General features: G+C 40.5%; 1 protein-coding gene across 1 annotated transcript; it reads left to right on the top strand.

The window, feature by feature from the left end:
* Positions 1 to 571: 571 nt before the first annotated feature.
* gstz1 (glutathione S-transferase zeta 1) lies at positions 572 to 25,833 on the top strand. The gene is made up of 9 exons (XM_042091421.1): positions 572 to 905; positions 995 to 1,046; positions 11,462 to 11,529; positions 11,629 to 11,709; positions 13,759 to 13,884; positions 20,877 to 20,952; positions 23,209 to 23,261; positions 25,451 to 25,500; positions 25,606 to 25,833. The coding sequence occupies exons 1-9, from the start codon at positions 888 to 890 to the stop codon at positions 25,730 to 25,732; spliced, it is 651 nt and encodes a 216-aa protein (XP_041947355.1). The 5' UTR covers positions 572 to 887; the 3' UTR covers positions 25,733 to 25,833.

The following is a 25,833-nucleotide window of genomic DNA, read 5'->3' as shown; positions in this document are numbered from 1 at the left end:
AAAGGAATTACTGCAGTAGATTGACTTGGATGGTCATGATGAGTGAATATTGTAGAATAATTCCACACTAGTAGTAATAGCCTACAGGTTTGCATGGCCCCAGAAAATGATGCTGTTTACCACCCATGATTTTAAGGAATCAGAAAGCAAAGACAATTTCAGTCAAAATACAGAACTTTTGGTGCAAATTTCACAAACCTCTTATAAAACCAATACAAAAAGTAGCCTAGTGCTAATAATTATAGGCCTATTTTTGTTTCAAGTTCAGGCCCAGGTAGCCTTCATTACACAGTATTCAAGTAAATCTAAAAAGTAAATATAAAACAAGTGTGACTTAGTGAAGAGACCATTATGTGGGCTTTGACTACTTTTGACAATTGAAAATAAAATCTCTCCGCTAATATAGGCGAGTGCCTGGGATAGTAGGCCGAGTGTTGAGGGATAGTATAGGCAAGTGGCATAGGTGAGTGCCGTGAGAGTGAGACAGTAGGCAAGTGGTGCGCGCCGACAACACTCCAGTAGCCTTTTTGCTCATACTTCTTCTCAGGGGCAGTCTTTTGGTCTTTCATCCACCACATCAGAATATCAAAATGTGGTGCATCATAATTTTCCTTCCAAGAAGCACTGAGGTGTCTATATATATTCAGACTATAACAAGATAGAGATAGCAACCTGTAGGCTAGTTTATTTTTGTAAACCTATCTTCAGCATGTGGCAGCTGGAAGGGTTTTGGTGGGCAAATGGACAATTTTCAAAAATGCGAAGTCATGATTTCCAGATGAGAGGAGGATCTCGGCAATCCCCTCCGATTGGTTAGGCTGTAGGCTACAGACCTGAATATTGAATGTGCTGCATGCTGCAAGCAGTAGGATTCGGCGTTTCTACAAATGGCAACTTCAACTAAGGTGAAATAATTGCCTATCGAATTATAGCAAAATTCCTATATGGGTCATGTCCAATTAAAATGATGCATGGACGCTGTTTTGTCTTTCAGCCTGTCCTTCATGGATACTTCAGAAGCTCATGCTCTTGGAGGGTTCGCATTGGTAAGTAGCCTGGGCACCCACGTAATTTGGAAACCACTGTGTCGGATCAGTTTCGGGTTTAAAGTTGCAACTAAAATAAATATTCTTCACGTAGGCGGCTACGTTGTTTTCAGTGGTGGTCAATCGGGTGTGTGGCTGGACCTTTAATTCGCTTACGAGTAGGCATAGGCTAGTTTAGCCCCTACCGTACATGCCAGCAAAGATCTCAACTGAAAGAACAAACCAACTAATGGACTTTGTTTACGGATCTTTAGGGAAGAGCCGGGACAGTTGTAACACTTTTTAATTAAACGTAATTTACAAAGCGATCGTACCACACTGACAGCTAATATTTGGTAGCAACCTACATCTGTGTCCTCTGTCAAATACAAATGCATTTTTAGCTTTGAACAAAACCGTTCAGGAATTATTAATACAGCAAAAGTGGGACGTGCGTAATGTTTCATTCGTCCTTCCTGGTCGGGACAGTTGAAACAATACTAATAGTTGAAACACCATAAGGGGACGAATGAAACATAGGCCTACAGTTTAAGCCATATAAACTTCCCACAACTTCAACATTTTACTAGACGACATATCATGAATGGTACTCCCAAAAGGTGTTATTTTAGATAGATTGTTGCAGGGCTATACATCTCGTGCATGTCACTATGTTTTGCTTTTCAATGCAAACAAGCATGCGATATGAAAGTCTGGGATGGTAGAGAATACTAGGTCTAGTCTACTATACTGAATAAACATTAAGTCGAACCTGTAAAGTGCAAGTTAGCCACCATAAACAATTAATGTGTAAAGTGCTCAATATGTAACTAGAAATGTAATGCCAGAGGAATTACAATAGTGGATGGAAAGCTGCTGGCTTAATGTTGGTGGGGAGATTCCTGATATAAAAAAAAAAAAAACCATTGAATCACTTAATCTTTGAGTTCATACAAACCCTCGTACCAAAAAAACGTTCTTGCGTTCTTGAGATACAACACTTAAAGTGTTTTTGACCTTGACATTTGACCTTTGACCTCCAACATCAATTCTCCTCATCTTTGAGTCCAAACAAACACTCATACCAAATTTCAGGCATGTATGTCAAGGCATTCTTGAGATATCGCGCTCAGAGTATTCATGGACTTGACCTTTGACCTCCAACATCAACTCACTTCATCTTTGAGTCCATACAAACACTTGTACCAAATTTGAAGCATATGCGTCAAGCGATTCTGGAGATATAATGCGTAAAGCATGAGCTATGGCTGTGACTTTTTTTTTTATTTTGACACACGGGAAACACTTAAACAGGATGTGTAGTTCTAGGGAGCACCAGATTGTATGCATTAGAAGCTGAGACTTCACAGGTGACACCTGTGCCAGTGTTCTGATTAGCCCGGGAACTACTCTGGGAGCTTAACAAGCGCAGCTGCCTTTAGGCCATTATGACATCGCAGCCATACAAGTCTATGGGGGAAAAATGAGCTTTTTGACATTTTTAATCCCCTATTTCTCAAAAAGTATAAACTTTTAAGAAAAAACCTCTTGTCCAATTTGTCCATTTAATAGCAAGAAATATGCCTGCCCTGCCCTAATAAAGAAATATTTGGTTAACGGCGAGTGAATCCCGTTTGCAGCCGTAGAAGAAACGCAGGACAAATTAAACATTCTGTTTTACTCCGAGTGCAACGATGATAGACAGACATCATTTGGACAAAATATAGAGCATATTAACCTCCGTTGCTCAGCCAAATGCCTTCCTGTTACGTCCTGTTATCACGGAGTTACAGGCGATAAAATATTTTTGATGGTCACAAGTTTACTTCATTAGCGTTTATTTCTTTGATTATTAAAGAGTGTTTTTCATTTAAAGGCTTGACTTAGTGCTTATTCAGAAGAGTATTTAGTGCTCTCCCCAATCCCAGACGTTCACATTGCATGTTTGTTTGTAATGGATGCAACCGCGAGATACGCTTGTCGCCGATACCCAGGGTGCTCCGTCTCTCGGGCACCCACTGAAAACATCGAGCACCCACGTGTGCCAGCTTACAGTCCCGGCTAAATTTACATTAATTTAAAATCAAACATTGCAGTTTATGTTAAATTCAGCATCTCTCATAATGTGATTGGATATGTTGCTGTCAATTCCCTACTTCATATACTAACCACCAATGAGAGCGTCTCTCGTATGAAAATTCCTGACACTTCCCACCTGAAGAATTAACGCAAGGCTTTGTCCGGTCTTCAGCCCCGAATGTTTAAAATGTATATAGCCCTGAATATCATTTTAAAAGTAGTCTGACAAAGCTTATTGTTTTGTGACACAGCTAAACACTGGTACCTCATAGAACGTCTATAACATAGCCTAGGTGGTCGCAACTCACAAAAGTAAAGCAGATAGAAAGAACTCACGCAAATCTAGCCTACAACACGCAGACAGCTTTATGCGCAGGGGAGAGAGAGCGCGCGCGCCCACTGTGCTTTATGATTGTTGCCTTCTGATGGTATCTTGCTAATTCACTGAACTGCATTAGGTGACACAAATGGTATTGCCTTTATCTTATAACTCCTTGTCTGAGCGACTACCAGGCTTATGGTTTTTAAAAGTCAGATGTTCCCTGACAAAGACAAAGAAAATTAAGAATGTTTATTGACTTGAAAAATACACTAATTTTTGCAAACTCCCTTCATTCAACCCTTGAAGACATCGCGGTCTGGTGCGCTATGTAGATCGTTTCTCGTACCATTTGATTTCTCAGAATTTAGGTCTATTAGGCCTACAATAACGTCATCACCAAATACATCTTTTATTTTTAGTTGATCAACCACAAAGAGTAGCATAGGCCTACTGTGCACAGTGCACTGACGACTGTAGCAGCCCAAGGTAACCAGTTGTTGTAGATGAGAGGCAACCCCTTGTTTCAGATAGCCTGGACAACATGTTACCTGGGTGTTGCCTATGTTATTAATTAATGGTAGCCTACAATAGTTAATTGATTCGCGTAACATATTAATTGGCTCAAAGAGTAGAGAATCAGGATGGAGAGAGTCACGCGTGTGTTGCTTTTGCGGGATCGAATCCAGTTTAATGCTAGTTTTCAAAACATACTTTTTTACATGTCTTTTGTCCAAGTGGCTGTAATGTAGCCGAGCGCTCATGGCGTATGAAAAGCGACTTCAAACCGCCTAAAACAACTTGTTTGTGAATGTCTGACAACTGCTGCAGCTCATGCACACACAAGGAAACCAGTAGGTGGAGAAACCAGAAGGCACACAACACCGGAACGATTTTAAGGCTATTTCGCATAGGCTACTCAATGGTGCTATTTCACACACATTATAGCGACCCCCACTCACCGGGGTTAGGTGGAAGGTGTTAATAGACGATTGGCGTAGCCTACAATGAACTAGGGCTGTCAAAATTGCTCAAAAATGACGTTCGAATATCCCCTCTAAAATAAACACATGTATTCGAATATATTGGAATATCTAGGCTATATTATTTGCGCATTATGTCAGTGACGCCCATCATGTCATCTGTTTTTAACTTTTTGTATTGTTATTGCTTGACAGGGGGGATCCCAAGCAGCTTTCAACCATAAGGCATTTCCTAATTCACCCGACACTGATATTCAAAATGTTGAAACTATTTCGGCATAGCCTATAAGCAGTTTAATTAAATGTAATGTTAGTTGTAAACAAACGGGCTACTTGGTGAGGCTTGGCCTCACAGATGCGCTCGTGCCTTAAATGGCAATACAAATTTTCACGATAGGCCTATTAACTGACCAACCGATTCACGTTGGCTGGGGGGCAGGGGGGGCCATCAGACATTTGTTCCCAAGGGTCTATGAATTGTTAATCCGGCCTTGCCCCCAACGAACGCAACTTTCCACCTCTGAGACAGCTGAAAAGAAGTCTAGAGGACTTCTAACTCACTAAGACCTACTTACTGTAGGCTGCGCAAACCACAGGCCTTTTTTTGGGCAAGCCTGCATTCGCGGCAGGCCTTCTGTTGAAGAATTTTATATAAATCCTGCGCTAACAGTAATCCTCCTACCCCCTACATGCTCACGCTTTATGTCTCCTTCTTGCAAACTAGGCCTATAGCCCAACCATTTACATCTTCAAAAAATAACAACTTGCTAGATATGCCTTCATATCTTTGGGCTTCATTCAGCATTTTGTTCTTCCACTGGAAATAACTCTTCTACATTTGCTGCCTGCTGGGGATGGGGGGGGGGGGGGGTCAGTGTGCTGTAAGTATGTTGGGGATGTGTGTTGGAGAAGCTTCCTGATGAAATAATGTGCTGTGTATGTAGGGGAGAGGGGGGGGGTGTACTGCAAGTATGGTGAAGGGACTTACTATTGCAGAGCGCAGTGGGGGGGGGGGCAGTGTGCTGTAAGTATGTAGAGGATGTGTGTTGGAGAAGATCCTGAAGACAATGTGCTGTGGATGTAGGGGGGCGGGGTGGTGGGGGGCAGTGTGCAGCAAGTATGTAGAGGAGGCTTACTGTAGCAAGCAGTGTACTGTATGTATGTGAGGTGATGACAGTGATGATGTAAGTGTGTGTGTTTTTTTTTTTGTGTGTGTGTTGGGGATGGGGGTGGGGTGGGGGCAGAAAGGCTAGGCAATCAAGGACATGGGTAGATAGATGGAGGAGAAATAAAAAAGAATAAATAAAAAGTTCTATGGAGATGTGCAAGTTGGAGAAAGTCAGATATGTGTGTGTGTGTGTGTGTGTGTGTTTTGACGTGTGATGAAATAAGAAAATAAATAAAAGGTCTGTAGCATAGGGAGAGGGATGTAAAAGTGCTAAAAGTCATGTAGGTGTGTGTGTGTGTGTGTGGGGGGGGGGGGGGTCATGAGTGCTGAGGAGTGAATGTGTGCAAAGTCAGTATAGTGTGAGTTCAGAGTTCGGATGGCCTGGGGATAAAAACTTCTCCTGAGTCTCTCAGTTCTGGCTTTGTGACTACATAGGCGTATTCTTGATTTCAGCGTTAGGAATAATCCATTGTTAGGATGAGAAGAGTCCTTCAGAATCTTTTGGGCTCTTAGGAGTACTCTTCTGGAATATATATCTTGTAGAGCAGGGAGTTGAGTTCTTATAGTACGTTCAGCTGAGCGCACTACTCTCTGCAGAGTACTACAATCTCTTAACTGTGGAGTTCCCATACCAGGTGATGATGCTACCAGTTAGAACACTCTCAACCGCTGAAGTGTAGAAGGCCTTCATGATGGATGTAGAAACTTTGAATTTCCTTAGCTGATGAAGGAAGTAGAGTCGTTGTCTGGACTTCTTCAGAACATATTGAGTGTTAACAGTCCATGTTAAGTCTTCAGTAATGTGGACACCAAGGTATTTAAAACTTGTGACTCTCTCTACAGGTTGCCCGCTGATCATTAGTGGGGTGTAACTGTAGTTCTGCTGCTGCCTTCTGTAATCCACTACCATTTCCTTGGTTTTAGTGATATTTAGTGTCAAGCTGTTAGATTGACACCACTGTGCCACCTCATCAACCTGATCCAAGTAGAGCTGTTCATTGTTGTTACTAATCAGGCCCAAGATCACTGTGTCATCTGCAAACTTGATGATGGAGGTATGACTACTGTTGGCTTTGCAGTCATGTGTGTAGATGTTGTACAGCAGTGGACTCAAAACACAGCCTTGGGGAGCACCAGTGCTGATGGTTAATGAGTCAGATGTCAGACCCCCCACTCTAACCACTTGTGAACGGTTGGTGAGGAAGTAAAATATCCAGTGACACAGGGTGGTGTTCAGTCCTAAGGCCTTCATCTTTGTGACCAAGGTGAGAGGTACTATCGTGTTGAATGCTGAACTAAAGTCAATGAACAGCATCCTCACATAATTCCCATTCCCCTTCTCCAGGTGAGTTAAGGTGGTGTGCATGAGGTTTGAGATGGCATCCTCTGTAGACCTGTTGGCTCTGTAAGCAAATTGGAGGGGGTCGAAGGAGGCAGGGAGGGATGAGCATATAATGTTTTTCACAAGCTTCTCAAAACACTTCATCACTGTAGACGTCAGGGCTACTGGACGGTAGTCATTCAGACATGATGGACTTTTGTTTTTCGGTACTGGAACAATAACAGACTGCTTGAGGCAAGGCATCTCTTGAGCCAATGATGTGTTAAAGATATAAGTGAACACAGGAGCTAACTGAGCAGCGCAGGATTTCAAAACCCTGTTAGAAATTCCATCCGGTCCAGCAGCTTTTCTACAATTAACCCTCCTAAAGGCATTGCTCACATCGACCTCAGAGACACAGAAAGGTGCATCCTCATTTGCTTCACATGCTGCAGCTAGTCCAATATAGTCTGTGTTTTTCATGTCAAAGCGAGCATAAAAAGCATTAAGTTCATCAGGGAGGGCTTTTCTCACATTCATCATAGGAGGCGACTTTCTTTCAAAGCCAGTGATGGTTCGGAGTCCTTTCCACACTCGTGCTGGATCACCCTCCAAGAAATCAGCTTCAACTTTGTCTCTATAGCGCCGCTTAGCATCTTTAATAGCTCTGCGTAAACTATAAGATGCTGCTTTGTAATCCGTCATATCCCCTGAAATAAGCCCAGCATTATAAGTCATGGTGCGTGTCTTTAATGCTGTTCTCACTTCTCTATCCACCCATGGCTTCTGGTTAGGGAAGCTTCGGATCTTTACAGTTGGGATGATGGAATCAGTTAGCATATTGATGTAACTCAATGATGTCAGCAGAGTTCGTCTTGAACATCTCCCAGTCAACGTTGCTAAGGGCGTCCTGTAGCCTGGCTTCCGATTGGTCAGTCCAGCGCTTGACCTCCTGTCTGACTTCTCTGCTTGTACATAGGCAGTAGGAAGACAGTGGCATGATCTGATTTTCCGAAAGCTGGTAGAGACTTAGCTTTGTAACTGTTCTTGAACTGTGTGTAGCAGTGATCCAGTGTGTTGTCACCACGTGTAGGGAAGTGAATGTGTTGAATAAATTCAGGCATGGACCGGTTCAGATGTACTTGATAGAAATCACCGGCCACAATAAGCGCAGCTTCAGGGTGCGTGTGTTGTTTTCTATTTAACACTTCTTGCAATTCTGAAACCGCAGCATCTGTGTTGGCTTGTGGAGGAATGTAGACAGCGTTGAATATTACCGAAGTAAACTCACGGGGCAGGTAGAAGGGTCGACAGACGATCGCTAGATGTTCTAGATGAGGCGAGCAGGACTTTGAGAGAACGGTGACATTTCTAGGATCACACCACTTGCTGTTCGTCATGATGCAAACACCGCCACCTTTCGATTTTCCAGATTCCTCAGTCCTGTCAGAGCGAGCAGCAGAGAAAAACTCCACCGGAGTGATGGCACAGTCCGGTACAAGTTCAGTTAGCCATGTCTCAGTAAAGCATAGAATGTTACAGTCCCTGATGTCTCTTTGAAACTGTATCCTCGCTCTTAGTTCATCCATCTTGTTCACAAGAGACTGGACATTGGCTAGAAGAATGCTAGGCAGTGGAGGCCTCTAGCTCTATTCCTCAATCTGTTACGGGCCCCGGCTTGTTTTCCTCTGTGTTTTTTCCTTCTGCGCCGAGATGCGTCTCCATGGTTCCCTGATGCATCTCGGAGAATCTCAGTCGGCCAGGTAGAATCGTCGATTAAAACATCCCGAAAAAAAGGCAATTAATTTCCGATGTTTCTGAGTGTAACGCCATCATACGTAATCAGTGCAGTGGAAAAGTGCAAAAAATTTGTTTAAATTAGGGGTTAATACAAGGTAAAAGAGTAAATATAAGCACAAATTAGGCGGAGCAACCAAAAAGGCGCCCGAACGCGGCGGCGCCATGGCAACAGGAAGTACTTACATAGTACTGTAAGTTTGGACCATGATAGTTTCCAAACTTCAGTAGTCTGGACTAAGGTGGTTAATGACGTTTAGTAGCACGTGAATGGGCACCTGCACATACTTCTGTGGCGCATTGCGTTAAGGCCGGATGACAACCGCCGTTGCACAGCAGTTACCAGTCCCCTGTCCAAGAGTTCGAATCTGGGTTAAGATTTTGACAACAATATTGACATCGTTGTTTACCTAAGTTTATCTTTTGTGCAGATCATATTATCAAAATCAGAATCAGCCTTCTTGGCTTGGTTTGCGTAAACGAACAAGGACCCCCCCCCCCCCCCCCATGAAAATCAAAGGCTACATATTCTCAGCTGACTCGTCAAAAAGTGCGCACCACCTTATTATTATCTGCAGGTGTGTGACTTTTACTTACGTGCACATGGCTGCAAATTGACTTTTAATTTATGTATTTTCTGCCTTGGGCATTTTAAAATATGGATGTATGGTGGTTAGAAGTGTAAATATCAATTAGAAACCTAAATATATTTATAATTATTAATTTGCAAACAAATAACTGGCGTCAGTGACGTCTTTGACATGAAGATCCCTGGAACTATGCTTCTACTAGCATTCTACCACAGGTCGAGAGGTGTAGTTGTAACTACACAACTTGACGATAGTGGTTGCGAACGTTCGTTGCTACTATGGTTTTGGGAAACACTAACGTAGTGTAACGATGCATTGGACTATGTAAGTTCCAAATATGAATGTAATTCTGCGGCATAAAGCAGATGTATTTGTTTATTGTACAGAAAAATAAAAATGACATGTCAAGCAGTCAATTGACTACATTGCAGTCAAGAAGTAGGGCAAATTAATTTACGAAACCAGAACGTGGGTCATAGTTGTCTAAGCTTCTATAGCGTAGCCTGTTCAAAAACGTCGCAGAAGCCTACCCAAGGCTACAGATTAATTCTGTTATTCAGTTATTTCTCTACTGGCTCAATTATCACACCACTGTTTTGATTTGCATAGTTGCATTAACCCAACACTGACAATAATGTAGACAGCAAATTTCGATTTCCATTACCACCGTGTAGTCAAGCCTTAAGCCATACCCAAGTAGCCTAAATCGAGGTAAATCGAGCTTTTTCAGAAGGGGCGGCAGGCAGAGCGATGTACAGTGGCAGAGCGACGCACAGTGGCTGAAAGAGACACACACAGTGACTAAAGCTTCACGCAGCTTCACGCCTCGTAATGTGCGACTGAAGTGGCCATTTGAAAGCGATGCCCACTGTACAGTCCATCATACACAGAATGGTCATTATATCAACGATCAGCCAGTAAACATTATACAGGATATACACAATATAACATCAGTACCCAGTAATCAAGCCCAACCCACCATTGTCCATAGCCACCCACAACATTTTCCTCCCCCCTTTACCAGTGGTCGACCACAAAGCTAATGTCCGAACCGTGCAGGGGGCATCCCGAAGTTACCTCTGTTGGAATGCCTAAGTTCGAGCACAGTATCCCCACTCTCTGCACCCCCCACTGAGGTAAGCAATGGCCTCGCCCCACCCTGTTGCACTGAACTTGGGCCAGGTTTGCTTAACCCTACTTAGTTCTGAGAAGGGACTGGGTGCCTCATATCATACTGAAGATTCACAGGCCAGAACCCTACCTCCTCCTGCGAAGCCGCCTATCTTGGCTTTCCCACTTCACTGCTCAATGGCCAACCCCCAGGACAGGAGCGCAGATTGTTTTGGTGGATTGTACATGTGGGGCAAACAATGTTTACCTAATGCATTAACTCAAGACCTCAAATGTTTTCTAAACAACAAAAACATAAAGGATGCAGCAGGTAGCAAATGTAGAAGAGTAATTTCCAATGAAAGAACAAAACGCTGAATGAAGCCCAAAGCTGTACTGATGTTAAAGCACACACACGGTAAAATAAAAGTGAACAAAAGGTAAATTTAGCAAAGGTGACAAAATTAATATAGGCTATGAAAGAAGGCCTACTAGGCTACTTTTAGCTGACCAATGCCGAATCTGAAATTGCGAATATTAACAATAATAAGTAATTATTATAAATAAATAAATAAATAAGTAATTTCATTACAATATAAAGAAGAAACGAGTAACTTGTAACACATTACTTTTTTTGAGTAACGACCCCAACACTGCCCCTGGTTTTCTGACCACGGTCGGAAACGAGGCAATCAGGAAAGGTTAACACTAGCGACAGGATGGAGAAACAAACAACCCCATGAATCTCTTTATTAATAGCCTATAAAATGACATGTTTTCTCCTGCATCTCCATTATTGCTCAGGCATAGTTTTGCGGGAGCGGGCGGGAGTGGTCAGAAATTTAGCGGGAGCAGGCGGGAGCTGGATGAAGAAAACAGTCCCGCGCAGGGCGGGACTACCATTTTCGTTCCATTGGCGAATCCTGATATGCTTCATCTTGTTAAACTAAAGTATCTTTGTTAGTGATGTGACTGTAACCTACGTTAACCTTATTGTGTCTGCAACAATACTTTTATTGAATGTGAAAATGTGTCCTGTTCACTTGACATGTGTTTACTGTTTCTTCAGCTTTGGCTCTGAAAGGAATTGATTATGACCAGAATAATGTAAACCTTGTAAAAGATGGTGGGCAACAGGTAGGGCACCAGTTAGTATCTATCTGAGTTTCAGTAGTGTAATACCACAAAATGTTACCATGCCAATGCCCAAACTGATAGTAATCATTGTTTTTTCAGGTAACAGATCAATACAAAAAAATAAACCCCATGCAGCAAGTACCTACTTTGACCATTGATGACATGACATTGTCTCAGTCGGTAAGCTGCTCTCATGAACTAACACTGTTCTGTTGTGACCTATTCTTTTGACTCTTCCTTCTTATGACATGATTATAACATTATTATCAGGGACGACTCTCCCTCTACCTTATAAACATCACTGTAACCACATAATGTAAGCTCAAAATGTATTTTGTATCACGAGAAGGTTAATACTAGCCTGGCTATCACCAGAACGATTCTCGTCTGGGGTGCTTTGTTCAGGGGAGTAACCAGCAGTGAAATTAAATTTAAACTGGTACATTAAACTTGTGCTGAATCTTTTAGGAAGTACAGGAAATACATCTTTCTTGTAAACAAGTTTTAAATACAGTTGTTAACTTAATTCCAAAGAATTAAGATAGACATCTGTGTAATTTTAAAGGGGGGAAATAAGCATTGAATGCATCAACACTTTTTTCAGTAAGTATAATTCCAATAAGGCTATCCACATGACATTAGGACTCAGGCAATCACACGTCACTGAAGATGCCGTTACAACACAGTTAATGCTCCACAGGAAACAAAAAGGCCGGATTGAGAGACTTTAGTGCAAGTAGGCCATTGAGAAAACAATAGGCAAAGAACTCCACCACCATGACTTCTATGCATGCTCACCCCGCAAGACTCCATTACTGTCAGCATATAGTCTGGTCATATGAGAGCAACATTTATATTGATACTATTTACAGTACACCATGTTAAAATAGTTTTTCCTCTCAATCTATTCTTATCTTCTTCTTAGTCCCTTCAGAGAAACAGGTGAGATCTCAATAAGACTTAGGGCCCTATTATGACAGTCTAAAGCGCACTGGCGAATAGTTTAAACCAATTTCGGGGTTTGTCCAGTCCATATTGGGTGTGGTTTAGGTATGAAACGTTATGAAACGTCCGGTGCACTGGACAAGAAGGTAGGCCTTATGTTTCTTAATCAGTCATGGGTGTGTTTTGGGCGTAACATCATTTAAACCAATGAAAAGGACATCTGTGCGGAGCGCAACTTCAAACTGTGCATCGGTATTTTGACAGTTAGTGGTACATTTGAAGGAATCTGCTTGCACTTGAGACTGTATGGAACAGTTATTCCACTAAACCATGCTTTACTAAAACCTAGCATAGTATAGCCTTCACGCATTTGCACTCGTCTATTATTTGAACTCATTGGCAAAGTAAAACTAACTTCACCGTGGTGTCAGTCAACGACAAAACAGTTCATTCTTCACAGTTATTTACTTTCACTATTGACTGACAATGGGTTAGGCTGGAAAAAGCAACACTTACCCTAATAATGTTCGAATGACTGAATAAAACAACGTTTATTCTATAGAGGAGTTGCTTATATCTTGTGACAGTGCGTCTTCAGCTGTGCTCTTGCCTAACATTTTAAACGTCATTACCAATTTGCATATCAAAAGCTGGTGAATAACTACTCATTGTGAGATGTAGTTCGTAATATCGTTATTCTAATTATGTTTCCCATTGTAGCCTAATCATGTAATTTGTAATGTTTTGCATGGATGTGTGCTGGTGCGCGTTCATGGATGATAGAAGGATGGTGCGTTGTCCACCCGCCCATATGACTGTTGATAATGCGCTCTTAAAATAACATAAACAACTCGCCATGGACTTCTGACCAGGTTTCTCTTGGTCAGTGGCACAATGCGTTTTAGGTTGTGTACAATAGCGATTTTAGACAACACGCTAGATCCCCTCCATAGGTTGTTAATTGCCACACCCCCTGGCGCATTGTTTAATATAAGAGACTTGTAAAATATGAATTTAACTTAACGCCGGGCAAATAACTAGCTTTCTGCCATGCGCCAGTTTGCAAAATAGCACCCCTAATCTATTTCTTGTGAGCGATAAACACAAGACAAGGGAAGTCATCAAACAAAGCATTAAACAAAGACTGAACGCCATAATCTTAAAATCATGAAAAAAATGAGTTATGATTTATGATGGGTTTTGTCAGGTCTTATGAAAGAATGTCCTACAAGCCATCATTAATAGTATGCACATCAATGATTGGAAATTATATTTTCCCCCTAGTTGGCCATCATCCAGTATATTGAGGAAACGCGCCCTGGACCTCACCTTCTTCCACCTGACCTCAAAAAGCGTGCCCAGGTGCGCATGATCTGTGACATCATTGCTTCTGGAATCCAGCCATTGCAGGTCAGCCTCAATTACGGGTCTAAGCAGCGAAGCTGCTGAAACCTTACTACTTTTGTAGTAAGGTTTTTTGTACTCCTTATTAGGGTCCATGCAAAATGGATTTTTTGTTCTTGCAATAGCCATTATCACATGGAGGGTTTGGACACTTGACCAATTGTTAACATGTCATAATAATGTAATCTGATCAGGTGTGATATATACAATAACCATTTAATCGGAATAACGGTGCAACAATGGCACATTCATGCAAGCACATCGGTGCAGGGTTTTAAAATGTGGGACACCTGTCAGGTTGGACAGGGCCACAGGGAAGTCTCAAGTAAGTGGCATGTGTGTATATTTAAACCTGCGGTGGTACAAGAATGTCAGCATAAAGGAGTCAATATGCACAGCCAACATTGAACTGCTGTCTGTCTATTCTTTCCCCAGATGTGCTGTGTTTGTTAATGGTAAATTATAAAGGGATGAATGGATTAGGCTACCTTTTTCATGAACATGAGCTTAAATAGGTGTATCAAATGACACCAATGGACTAATTATTTAGACTTGAAATTCAACAGTAAGGCTGGGCGATATGGCTGAAAACTGTATCACGATATAAGTATTTTATATCACTTGATATCGATAATTATTGATTTAAAAAAAAAAAAAAATCTATTTCAGATAAGGACCAAAAGGAAAAAAAAAGTTCAATTTAAACACTTTTATTTTAAACTTAACCCTCCTCTGATTTTAATCACCTCAGTTATCAATCAAAGCAAACAGGGCAAAGAAATAGCAACACAATCATGAAATACACTCAAATAAATAAATGTGCACATAAATCTGAATTAAAAGCAGCATTGGTTGAAGCCTGGAAATATTGTAAACAAAGTAGCTTAATTTGCTAGTTTATCATAGTCTACTGGTTAGTTCAAATGGATACTTTTTCTCCTTGGGACAGGCCCGTTTGACTCTTGGAAAATACTTTTCCATTTGCATCGGGATTGAGATGATAGAATTTAGCAGTCAATTTGAATGCAACAGTTTTGAACAAATTCGTGCAGCGTGCTAATGATGCTAACCGGATTTAATAGCAATTTAGCCAGTCGTCTTGCACGATTGTGAATGTTTGGATTACATGTGCATGCTGAGGAGGGATGCACCTGTTGAGAGAGAGAGGGAGAGAGAGTGTGTGTGCACGGGGCAAGGACTCCTTGAGAGTCTGTGTTGAGGTAGGCCTACTTCTATCGCCTACTCTGGTAGAGTTGCACATACTAGCTAGCTACAATGCAAGATATATTTAGCCTATTTATTTATGGACAACGTAAGGCGAGAGGGGTGTGTTGCTTTTAATTATCGAATGTTCTATCGAGCGTATTTTTTATTGTATCGATTACATGTCTATTGCGATACATATCGTTTTATCGCCCAGCCCTATTCAACAGGCAAGACTGAGAGAAACAAAACCGGCAATTTTCCTGTATGCATCTTATCATGTAAATATCAGACATGACACCTAATGACCAATTTTTGCCTATTTATACAAAAATTATAACTTAGCCTACCACCCATATTAGTAGATTGTTATCTAATGACCTATTAAGGCCTAACACCAAATGTAAGCACGCATACAGTATTAATATTGGTTGTCCATCTTGCGGTTTCAAAAACCATGTCTGAAATGCTTGCATCATGTTTAACAGACAGAGTATGGCACTAACAGTCTCCGACATGGACGGTGTTGGTTTAGTCAGAAATGTGTCATGCAACCACAAGTGTATGGTTTTGCTCACATGTGGCACAATTCTGATGTGCAGCACGAATGTGTAAATTAGAAAAAAAGCACATGGAATGTGATAATTTCAGGTCCATTTCAGGCCTCATTTATATGTGGAAATAAATCAGATGTGCCAATGCGACTGTCACCTAAACAGGCAGATTGAATATTCCCTGTCATTTCAAGCTGCACATCGTTGAAAATGCGCACAATTTTTTACCTTTTCACATTTACATTACACATAATGTTTTTTTCACGTGCACAACTGGCAGAACAGTGAAATTAAAAATGAAAACAGGAGGAAGAAGGTGACAACTTTATTTTTCGCCTTAAATTAAAACTTGTAGCCTATTTTATGGACTTCTCAAAATACTTTGGAACTAATGTAAACAACTAGCCACTGAAATAGCCTATTAATGCAGTGCCGTCTGTATGTTTGCTGTCATTTTGGTGACCGCAGTCTGGTGTGCATGCAGGTTGTCTCATCTAGAGTGGGAATAGCACTATTCAGATCCGTAGCCATACTCTTCTAAATAACTTTAAAAGAGACTTGAAAAGCGCATCAGTGAGTGCTTGGTCGTGTTATCTTGCTGCGTCTTTGGTTGAAGGCTTAGGTCTGATTTAAAGATTTGCTTCGTCAGATCAAATGAAAAAGGGTTTTGGATTTCTGTCATGCTATTATAACCCACAAAAAAGTCGAGGATTCATGCTTGGTAGAATGAGCTCTGCCGAGTCAAATCCTTCAAAGACGAGGCAAGGCTTCTTAGCATTCGGAAAACACACAATGTGCAGGAAGCTGCAGGTGTGCGTTATTAAAAATCATGCCTCCTGCCCACTTCTTTTTGAAAAACAATGAATGCACCAGTCATTCTCCCATGTGTATAAATTAAATTAAATTAAATTATACAGTACCTAAATTATTGGCACCTCTGCTAAAGTTGACTAAAAAGAGGAATATAAAATCATCTTTTGGAAATGGATCTTAATGCCTTAAAGTGGGGGCATCAAAACGGAAACTGAAAGTAACTCCCCACTGCCCCATGGGTCTGCTTTTAGCTGCCTGTCCATAACTTGGCCTATGTTGTCCCAAATTGTCTCATTCTTTTTCCTATGGGCTTGAACAGGACTATGGGTCAATTTAAACTGAACTTACACTTTAAGTAAAACAATGAGAAAATATCCAACCTTTAAGGACACCAATTTTCTTTGTGAATGAATAATGTAAATGTGTAAATTAAAGAATGAATTTGTAAATAAATAAATGTTCTTCCTTAAAATACAGGGGTCATACGTATTAGCACCCCTATGTTAAATTCCCATAGAGGCAGGCAGATTTTTATTTTGAAAGGCCAGTTATTTCATGGATCCAGGATACTATGCATCCTGATAAAGTTCCCTTGGCCTTTGGAATTAAAATAGCCCTACATCGTCACATACCCTTCACCATAACTAGAGATTGCCATGGTTTTATTTTTATGCTCATTGAGCTCAATGCAAATCAAACAAGTTAATAGGCTAACTGAAATAAAACCATGCCAATCTCTAGGTATGGTGAAGGGTATGTGATGATGTGAGGCTATTTTATAAACCACAGAGCAGCAACTATTAAGCAAAATTGTAAAGAGAAAAGTGTAATATTTAGATCGCAATAGCTCTCTTTAGAAAATGTTTAAATACCCTTTACTAAATGCCTTATTTACACAATTACGGTGGGAGAGTTCAAAGTTGTCAAAATGATTTGAGCGCATATCTCATTTAGGTAACTTTACATAGTGACAATAACGCAATGTTTACATTTAAATACATAGTTAACTGCCTTGTTTAGTACAGATTTTAAGTCTTCCATAAATGTGTGCACAGGATTGTGGGTGTTCCAAGCATGCAAAGGATACACACATGCATCCTTGAAAATCTCAGAAATTATCAGAACGAAGGACTCAGTACTAAGAACTCAATACCAATTTTAAAGCACCCTTGACATTGGAACCAGTGTTAATTTTGACAGTAAATTCTGATTTAGTCTTAGTCTTTTGAATAACACACCATTTAGTTTTAGTCATATTTTAGTCATCTGAAATCTTTTAGTCTTAGTCTAGTTTTAGTCGACCAATATTAGCAGATTTTAGTCGACTAAATCTACAGTGGACTTAGTTGACTAAATGTTTCTCCAGAATTTGCAGTCATTGGAAGTATCCATCAGTCTGTTATGGCATTAAGGTTTGAATATGCAATACAGACACAGATTTAACGGTTGTAATACAAAAGATGTTTATTTTATTCTTAATGTCAAAAACACTGACTGTACATACTGTGATTAATTAATCCAAATGAATCACATGTATCCATTTTTGCTATGAACATCTTAAAAACAAGTTTGGCAGATGAGTGAATCAATGAAGAGCCAAACCAACATTATAGATAAAGTTCAACATCTCTCTCTTTTATTATAATTTTTCTTTGGATCATGCATCAGCGTAGTGCCTGGTGTCAGATTTTTAGCATGATAAATGCAAATGACTGAAGTTACCACTCACTGTCTATGACATGTGCAGCGTAGGCTACCCTAACACCAAAGTAATGTGATGATTTTTCTTTTTTTGGCCATTCAAACATGTTGTAGAATTTAATTCACATAATTACTAGGTTGTTGCCTTTTCTATCCAGTAGGTGACAGTCCAGGATAAGAACAGGGGCCATTCTAGACCTAGAGCTTTGCTCCCAATACATTTAAAAAAAACATTTTTTAAAATGTGCGCGCAATATGAAATAAATGGCTAGCCTACAAGTACAAGCTTCAAAATCATTATTGTCACGGTCATACTGTACTATATTATAGGCTACTCTTGCTATTCTGTGTAGATTATTATAGGCTACATTTGCAAATGCAGCAAACTTATTTAAACCATTGATCAAATCACAGCACTGGCTATTACCAGCATAAATGTTAATGTTACCGTTAATGTGGGCAATTATCATACCTCCCTCGTCCTCCTCATCTCTCCTCACTGTTCCTCTCCCTCTGCCTCTGTTCAGGAATAATTTTCTGATGTCCATCTCTGAATAGTTTATCAGAAGGCTATGTTTAGTTTTACAGTAGGACAGCTTCACAAACAGTATAGGCTACTTTTACAGGACTCTCTCTACAGTATACGTATAAATCATTATTAATTGTCCGCATGTGTGCATGCAGCCTATGCATGGTGTGAGTGTGTGTGTGAGGGAGAGAGCACAAGTTGGTAAACTGTTGCTAAATTTAGGCTACAATGACGCTAAGCATTGAAAAACAGATGCTAATTATGTAGGCAACATTCTCTAACAGCAATCAACTTGTCATTTTTTCTGTCAAATAAGTTGTGAATTTGTTGTAACATTAAAACAGGGGACGACTTACTCTGTGCTCCAAGTGTGACGAGCTCCAGCGGTTTCCACTGTGACATACAACGTGTGTGTACAACGAAACACTCGGAAGAATCATGTGAACGATTTTCATTAGTTGTTGCGTTCAATCTTACCCAGCTACAGAGGTGCTATTTCCTGTTTGGCTATTATGGCCCCGTTCTTTTTTTCCTTGTTTTTTCTGTATTGGCTGGTAAGTGACAGGCTCGAGGCAGGCTGACAGGCTTGGAAATGTAGTTCGTAGGACTAGCTGCTACCTCCAGATTGTTTTGCATTTAGGTGCTACTTATGTGGGACGTCAGACGTGAGAACTGCTAGGTAGGCAACAGAAATTCCTTACTGCAGATTCAGAAATAGTAGATTGATGCTCCTGTCAACAGTACTGGTCTGGGTGTTCTTTTTAAAACATAGGCTAAATGTTTCATTCAAAGCAGTGCTTTCTGGTCTGCCTGCTTGAATCACGAGAGCCAGACTGCACTGGGTCAAATGTCACTATGAAATGAGCAAAGACAGCTGAAATCGGTCACAACTGTGTAACTAAGTCTGTGCATATAATGTAAACAACCTAACTGTTGTGAAAACATCCTTGAAACTGTGCGAAGTTCTGCAAACTCGTCTTTGTTCTCCTCCTATGCAACTGCTGCTTTGTTTGTTTAGCTGTTATGCCTGCATTTGCCGCGGCTTTTTAAATGGCTCTGCTGCTTCTGCATAGATCAACCTACCCTCAAAGATTCGCTCTGATTGGATTTCTTCCCAACTTGTCCGACAAAAAGAGTAGTTTTGATTGGATCTCTATTTCTGTCCATTTCTGTCTCATTTTTATTCGTTGACTAAAGTGTCAGTTATATTTTGACATAGTCTTCGTCATCATATCTGACTTTAAAAGTTTTTATTTAGTCTTCATCTGTGAAAAGGGTTCGTTGACGAATATTTTTCGTCATAGTCTTAGTCAACGAAATGAACACTGATTGGAACAGTGCTTGGCAAGATTCGATGGCGTAACATTGAAAACTTGAAAAAGCAGCTTTGAAGGATCCGTCCTTGACTTTGAGAAACAGCCTTTGTCACATGATCCGAGGATTACATGTACTGCTCATTAGTAATCCTTGAGTGAACTCGACTGAAAGAAAACCAAATTAAAAAGACCTAAAAACATACCTGTATACGAGAGCCTTTAGTTACTGTAACTCTTATCTTGCAGACTACATTTTTGGATTATTCTACATTGGACTGCTGCCATTAGAGCTGCAGCCAGCCAGAAGCAGATGGGCTCCCCCTATTAAGTCAGGTTCTGCTCAAGGTTTCTTCCTGGAATATGGGAGTTTTTCCTTGCCACAGTTGTCATATGGCGTGTTTGTAGGGGGTAAAGGGTTAAGGCTGCCAGTCTTCCGGTCGTGGTGTTCTTTAAACGTTTGAATATAAAGTCATGTAATCACAACATGTCACATACTAAGATCATTCTAAGGCAACCTGCTTAGAATCCACATCAACGGGGCCTAAGCATTTGTTAGCCTAACCATTTGTTAGCAAAGCCTATATATACAGTATATACTGCTAAGTATTTCTGATATGTTGCTTATTGGATCATGAACGTCCACAGCAACGAAGATGAATAACTGATTATTCTCTATTATTGTGGTACATGTTCTTGATAATGACTGAATGACTGACTCTGCTCTATTATTGTGTTACATGCTCCAAATGTAAAGCACTTTGAGCTGCATTCTGTGTATGAAAGGTGCTATACAAATAAAGCTTATTATTGTTATTATTACATTAACTATAATAATTTTAAAGGATAAATCGTTTTTGTTCATAATTGATATTTATGTTTTAGAACCTTTATGTGATCAAAAAGATTGGTGCTGAGAAAGATTCATGGGCCCACCATTTCATTCAGCGTGGGTTTGAAGGTGAGTTAAAACCTCTCAATGATACCACACTAACATTGGGCCCTATTTTGGTGATCAGAAACGGATGGTCAGAGGCGTAAAGTTTATAGACATTACCGCTGGATGCAAAAGGGTTGTTCTTATATTTCTTAATCAGTCATGGGTGTGTTTTGGGCGTAACATCCTTTAAACCAGGGGTCCCCAAATGGCGGACCGTGGTCCGAGTCCGGACCCTGACATGATCCTATCCGGACCCAGACCATAATAATTTAGATTTTCACGGAAGATTTCAAAGCTGCGCTAAATGTTTCGTAGGTTAGGATAACAGCTTCAGGAACCATCATCTCCCTTGCTGCTACACAGCACAGGTGGCAATTCAATACGATATTTTATCTTAAATACTTAAATATAATACTATGGGAATAGTTAGGGAAAGTTAGGCTTTTTTTTTCGCCAATCTGCAAAAAAAATTCTTACCAATAGCTTTTTTTACTATGTGTTTCCTATAGGTGTCTAGTAACACCTCCCAATTTATCCACGGCCAAATCCTCGGGGAAACACCTGGAGAGCCCATCAAGTTTGGGGTGCCCAGAGGGACTGGGCGAAAATAATGAAAACATTTTGTTGACCAATATTAGCTTTTGAGATGTCTAACTAGGGGTTTTTAGGGGTGCTGAATCTATCCCAGCCATTAGTTTTGAGTAAAAATTACTCCAAGTCCATAAAAAATCCATAACAAGTGGTTTTATTGAACAATTACAAAACAAAACTTTCTTAATCAGTTTAAAATTTAACAAACCTCATCCCTCAACTCCCCTGCACTTCCTCACTCCTGTTATCTTCTGGCTGGTTGATGTTCTGGCAAGAGTTACCATGACCGTTCCAACAAGCAGAAATACACTTGACTCCTTGCTTTTTACAGCAGCACCTGAGAGTGTCACAGACGCCTACACAGTTGCAGCTGACAAACTTCAGAAGGTAGTCTGGTGCAATGGGATCTGGTGTGACTGGTGCATAATCATCCACACTCAAGGATATCTAGTGATGGATTTTGTAGCAGTAGCCAATCTCTGGTCTGGAGATATGCCCGCAGAGAGTGCTATGCTGCACCTCTGCACCTTTTTATGGACTTGGAGTAATTTTTACTCAAAACTAATGGCTGGGATAGATTCAGCACCCCTAAAAACCCCTAGTTAGACATCTCAAAAGCTAATATTGGTCAACAAAATGTTTTCATTATTTTCGCCCAGTCCCTCTGGGCACCCCAAACTTGATGGGCTCTCCAGGTGTTTCCCCGAGGATTTGGCTGTGGATAAATTGGAAGGTGTTACTAGACACCTACAGGAACACATAGTAAAAAAAGCTATTGGTAAGAATTTTTTTTGCAGATTGGCGGAAAACAAATCTAACTTTCCCTAACTAGAAGTGCTTGTATAAATCATATTTTAATGTACTAATGGATACTTAATAGATATACACAAGAGCTAGTGCTGTGATACAGTTACATTCAGAAAAAATTTTTTAGAACAAAATTGAAACTGCTGTGACCATATAATTTTGTTTAAAGTGTAATTCCGGTGGAAATTGACCCAAGGGTGTTTTTCTGCATTATTTTTTGTTGATCAAGCATTATAGAGCTTGGCCTGGTATATGCTATAGCCCCAAATTGTAAACAGTGGATTAGCTAAGGGCAGTAGGCGAAACGCTTCCCAAATAGCATTTTTTTTAACCAGTAATATTGTTCAAAACGGCACCAAACCTCGTCAGTAGCTTGCTTAGGGTCTCTACACATAAAACGGCTACTAACAACCTAGTTAGCGAACCCGGAGTTTATTGCAGAAGACAGTAGAACACTTACCAACTGTCCATCTACCAGCACCGCAGTCACGCTATCCGGAGAATTTCTTTGGTCACCTCTATTAACGATTTACAGCTCCCATTGACTTCCATTCAAGACATGTACACAATGGGGGAGCCGTAAATCGGTAATAGAGGTGACCAAAGAATTTCTCTGGATAGCGTGACAGCAATTTGCCATTTTCAGCTCCCGTGACGGGCAGTCTGTGCTTTTACCTCAGTGCAGCCTGTTTGTACATACCTCGCCATGATTTTACACGCACGTTGCGAAACAAATACGCCTGAAGTGGCAAAAGCGTTAGTACATCTGGCCCTGAGTATCATGAGTAAGAAAACTATGCATGCTTTACTTTCACAAATGCATCTTCGAAATGAAGCAATGATAATGCACAAATGTGTATCCCTTTCCTACCACCACAGCCCTGGAGCCTATCCTCAAACAGACTGCAGGAATGTATAGTGTCGGGGATGAGGTAAGTGAGAAGCTCCATGTTAAACAGGATGGATTAAGTAGTTTCACGATAAGGATACGCGCTTGACAATTTTCCGCATAGATGTCTGTGTACCTCAATATGTAATTATGTTGGATAACTGTATTTTGTGTAGAGTAGACTTAGGCCTAGTCCACACATACCAAACCGATCTTTTTTTCCTCCGTCTTCCCTGGAACCGTATCAAAAATATTTGCGTCCAAACGGATCCATCTCAACACGTTACTTCATATCCCAGGCCTATAGGTGGCACTGTTTCTTTACAGAAATTGACCAAATCTTGCGCTGTAGGCTATACAAACAGACAGAATAGGCTACGACGAAATGGATAGTGCAAGGAAACCAGAATTGTTTGTGTGGACTTATAGTGAACTGTCAAGTGTAGTCCACTGTAAAACGAATAAACTTAATTTTTACGGTTTGTGAAGGGTGCAGTCCCGTCCTTTATTTGGCTAACGCAGGTAAAAATAATCTCCTTTACTTTCTTTGGTTGTAGGATAGTCCGCGATTAGTTTTGGTTATCACCGCAAGTGCAAAGGCTAGGCATACCCAAGTTCTAGGCCATTCCGTCGCCACATTTATAATATTGCTATAATACCTTTGTTAGTAACAGTCGATACTTTTGCTTGCATCATATCGCGCATTCGCATTTAGTGCGCATCTATAGGCTTAACATGAGTTCTAAGCGTCTTTGTATGCTCATATCTGACTTCACTATGAATGCATTTATTTATGTTGTAAGACATGTAAAATAAATTAATGACACCGGCACTACGCACAAATTAATGCAAACTTACACCGCACTTCTCTAATAACTTAAGTTCTCTGGCGTCACTGACAGTAGCTAGAATGCATAAAAAAAAACACCGGGAAAAACAGTGTTCAGTCCACCAAGTCAATAAGCTATCGGCGCTGCGCAGCATCAGTTGTGATATTTATCCTACGGAGTGTAATCGTAGGTAGTGTCATGTATGAAAACTAGTATTGTTAGGCAGTACTATAGTGTCAAGTCCAGGGCAGCTGAGGTGTGGCGATGACATCATCGATACGCAAGTAGGATGTGCGGTTTCGCTGTCCAAACGAATTCAAAAAGCCTACTCTGCGAAAGATCTGCTGCAACCGCCGAGCTGTTGCGGCAGATCTTTCGCAGAGTAGGCTAGCCTTGGTCCAGCTGTCCCAAGAAATCCCCTCGACCAAGTGCAGCACCGCTGACGGATGGATGGAAGGATAGAGGCCCAGCTAGCCATAGCAAGCTCCCAATGCAGGGTTTCCCGCAGTCAAGGCCTTGGCAAAACAAGCCTGCCGCCTTAACTACGTCGTCAAAGGGCTTCAGATTTTTCCACTCTGGGACCAGGTTTCAAAAAAGTGCGGTTTCGGGCAGTGCGTTTACAGGATTCGTTTGGACGCTCAGCCAAGACGAAGCAAAACCTCTGCGTTTAACCCAAAAAGCGTCTCCGTGTGGACGGGCCCTTAGGGGAGCACCTTGACAATTGGAAAAAGAAGTGCAGAACATACCACTTGTTGGCACAAAACACATCCTTTTCATGAAATGATTTCATCATTTTCATGCCCAAATTCATGTTTCATTTTACCACTTCACGTTTCATTACATCACTTCAACACATTAGATTTTACGGTGGGCAGAAAACTGGACCACACTAGGACATTCTGTAATATGTTACAATTGTGATGTCGAAGAAAGCAAATAATCATCATGATTTTAATGGGAATGTAAGTTCAGAAATATAGCTGACCTGGTTGAACTTATTTAGCAGAAGAAATAGAAACAGAAATGCGGCAAACCAAGTAACAACCTACCAACAAAATTTCCATATACAATTTGAACATCATATCTGATTAACTTTTCTGTCAAACAGTTTTTGTTCAGTCCAACACACTTTCCATAGACGTGCTATAAAAAACACATTATATACGATGATGCTATTTGTAAATAATGACATTTCTTTCAGTCCAATCCAATTTTTATCCTTCAATTGATGTAGATTAAACAAAACAAAAACATAAATAATGATATTTCAACGGCTTCAATTTTGAGGCTTTGTTAAACAAAGCACTTACCCTGATTGTGAAACTATCCGTAATGAATCAGCTCTACTTGGTGTATTTTGTCCCAATAACTGAAATGTACAACACAACTGATTCCCTCCCAGATATCCATGGCAGACATTTGTCTTGTGCCTCAGGTCTACAATGCTGAGAGGTAAACAAAGCAATGTTTATTTTGTCAAACTCAAACCAGTCTCATCTGTCATAATAAAAATTTCATAATCACTCAATTATTTGTTATGAATCCTATTATTAACAGGTTTAAGGTGGACATCTGCCAGTTTCCAACTATCAAAAGGCTAAATCAGACACTATTAAAAATCGAGGCCTTCAAAGTCAGCCATCCTTCATGTCAACCAGATACACCTGCTGCCATGCAGGCATGAAATGTAACACCTTTGATTTATATCACTGATAGAAGAGATGCTATTGTGTGTCTCTAATTACCATATAAGGTTCAGTTAATTAAAATGCTTTCATACAAATA

Source organism: Alosa sapidissima, chromosome 5 (assembly GCF_018492685.1).
Source record: "Alosa sapidissima isolate fAloSap1 chromosome 5, fAloSap1.pri, whole genome shotgun sequence".
Classification (NCBI taxonomy): Eukaryota; Metazoa; Chordata; class Actinopteri; order Clupeiformes; family Clupeidae; genus Alosa; species Alosa sapidissima.
Note: the sequence above shows the minus strand (reverse complement) of the source record. Positions and strands in the feature narration are given on the sequence as shown.

What these genes read in the sequence shown, in the direction of transcription:
- gstz1 (XM_042091421.1), top strand. An exon ending in ACATGACATTGTCTCAGTCG is followed by an intron (nt 11,710 to 13,758) that starts GTAAGCTGCTCT and finishes TTTTCCCCCTAG; the next exon opens with TTGGCCATCATCCAGTATAT. An exon ending in CAGGTCTACAATGCTGAGAG is followed by an intron (nt 25,501 to 25,605) that starts GTAAACAAAGCA and finishes TATTATTAACAG; the next exon opens with GTTTAAGGTGGACATCTGCC.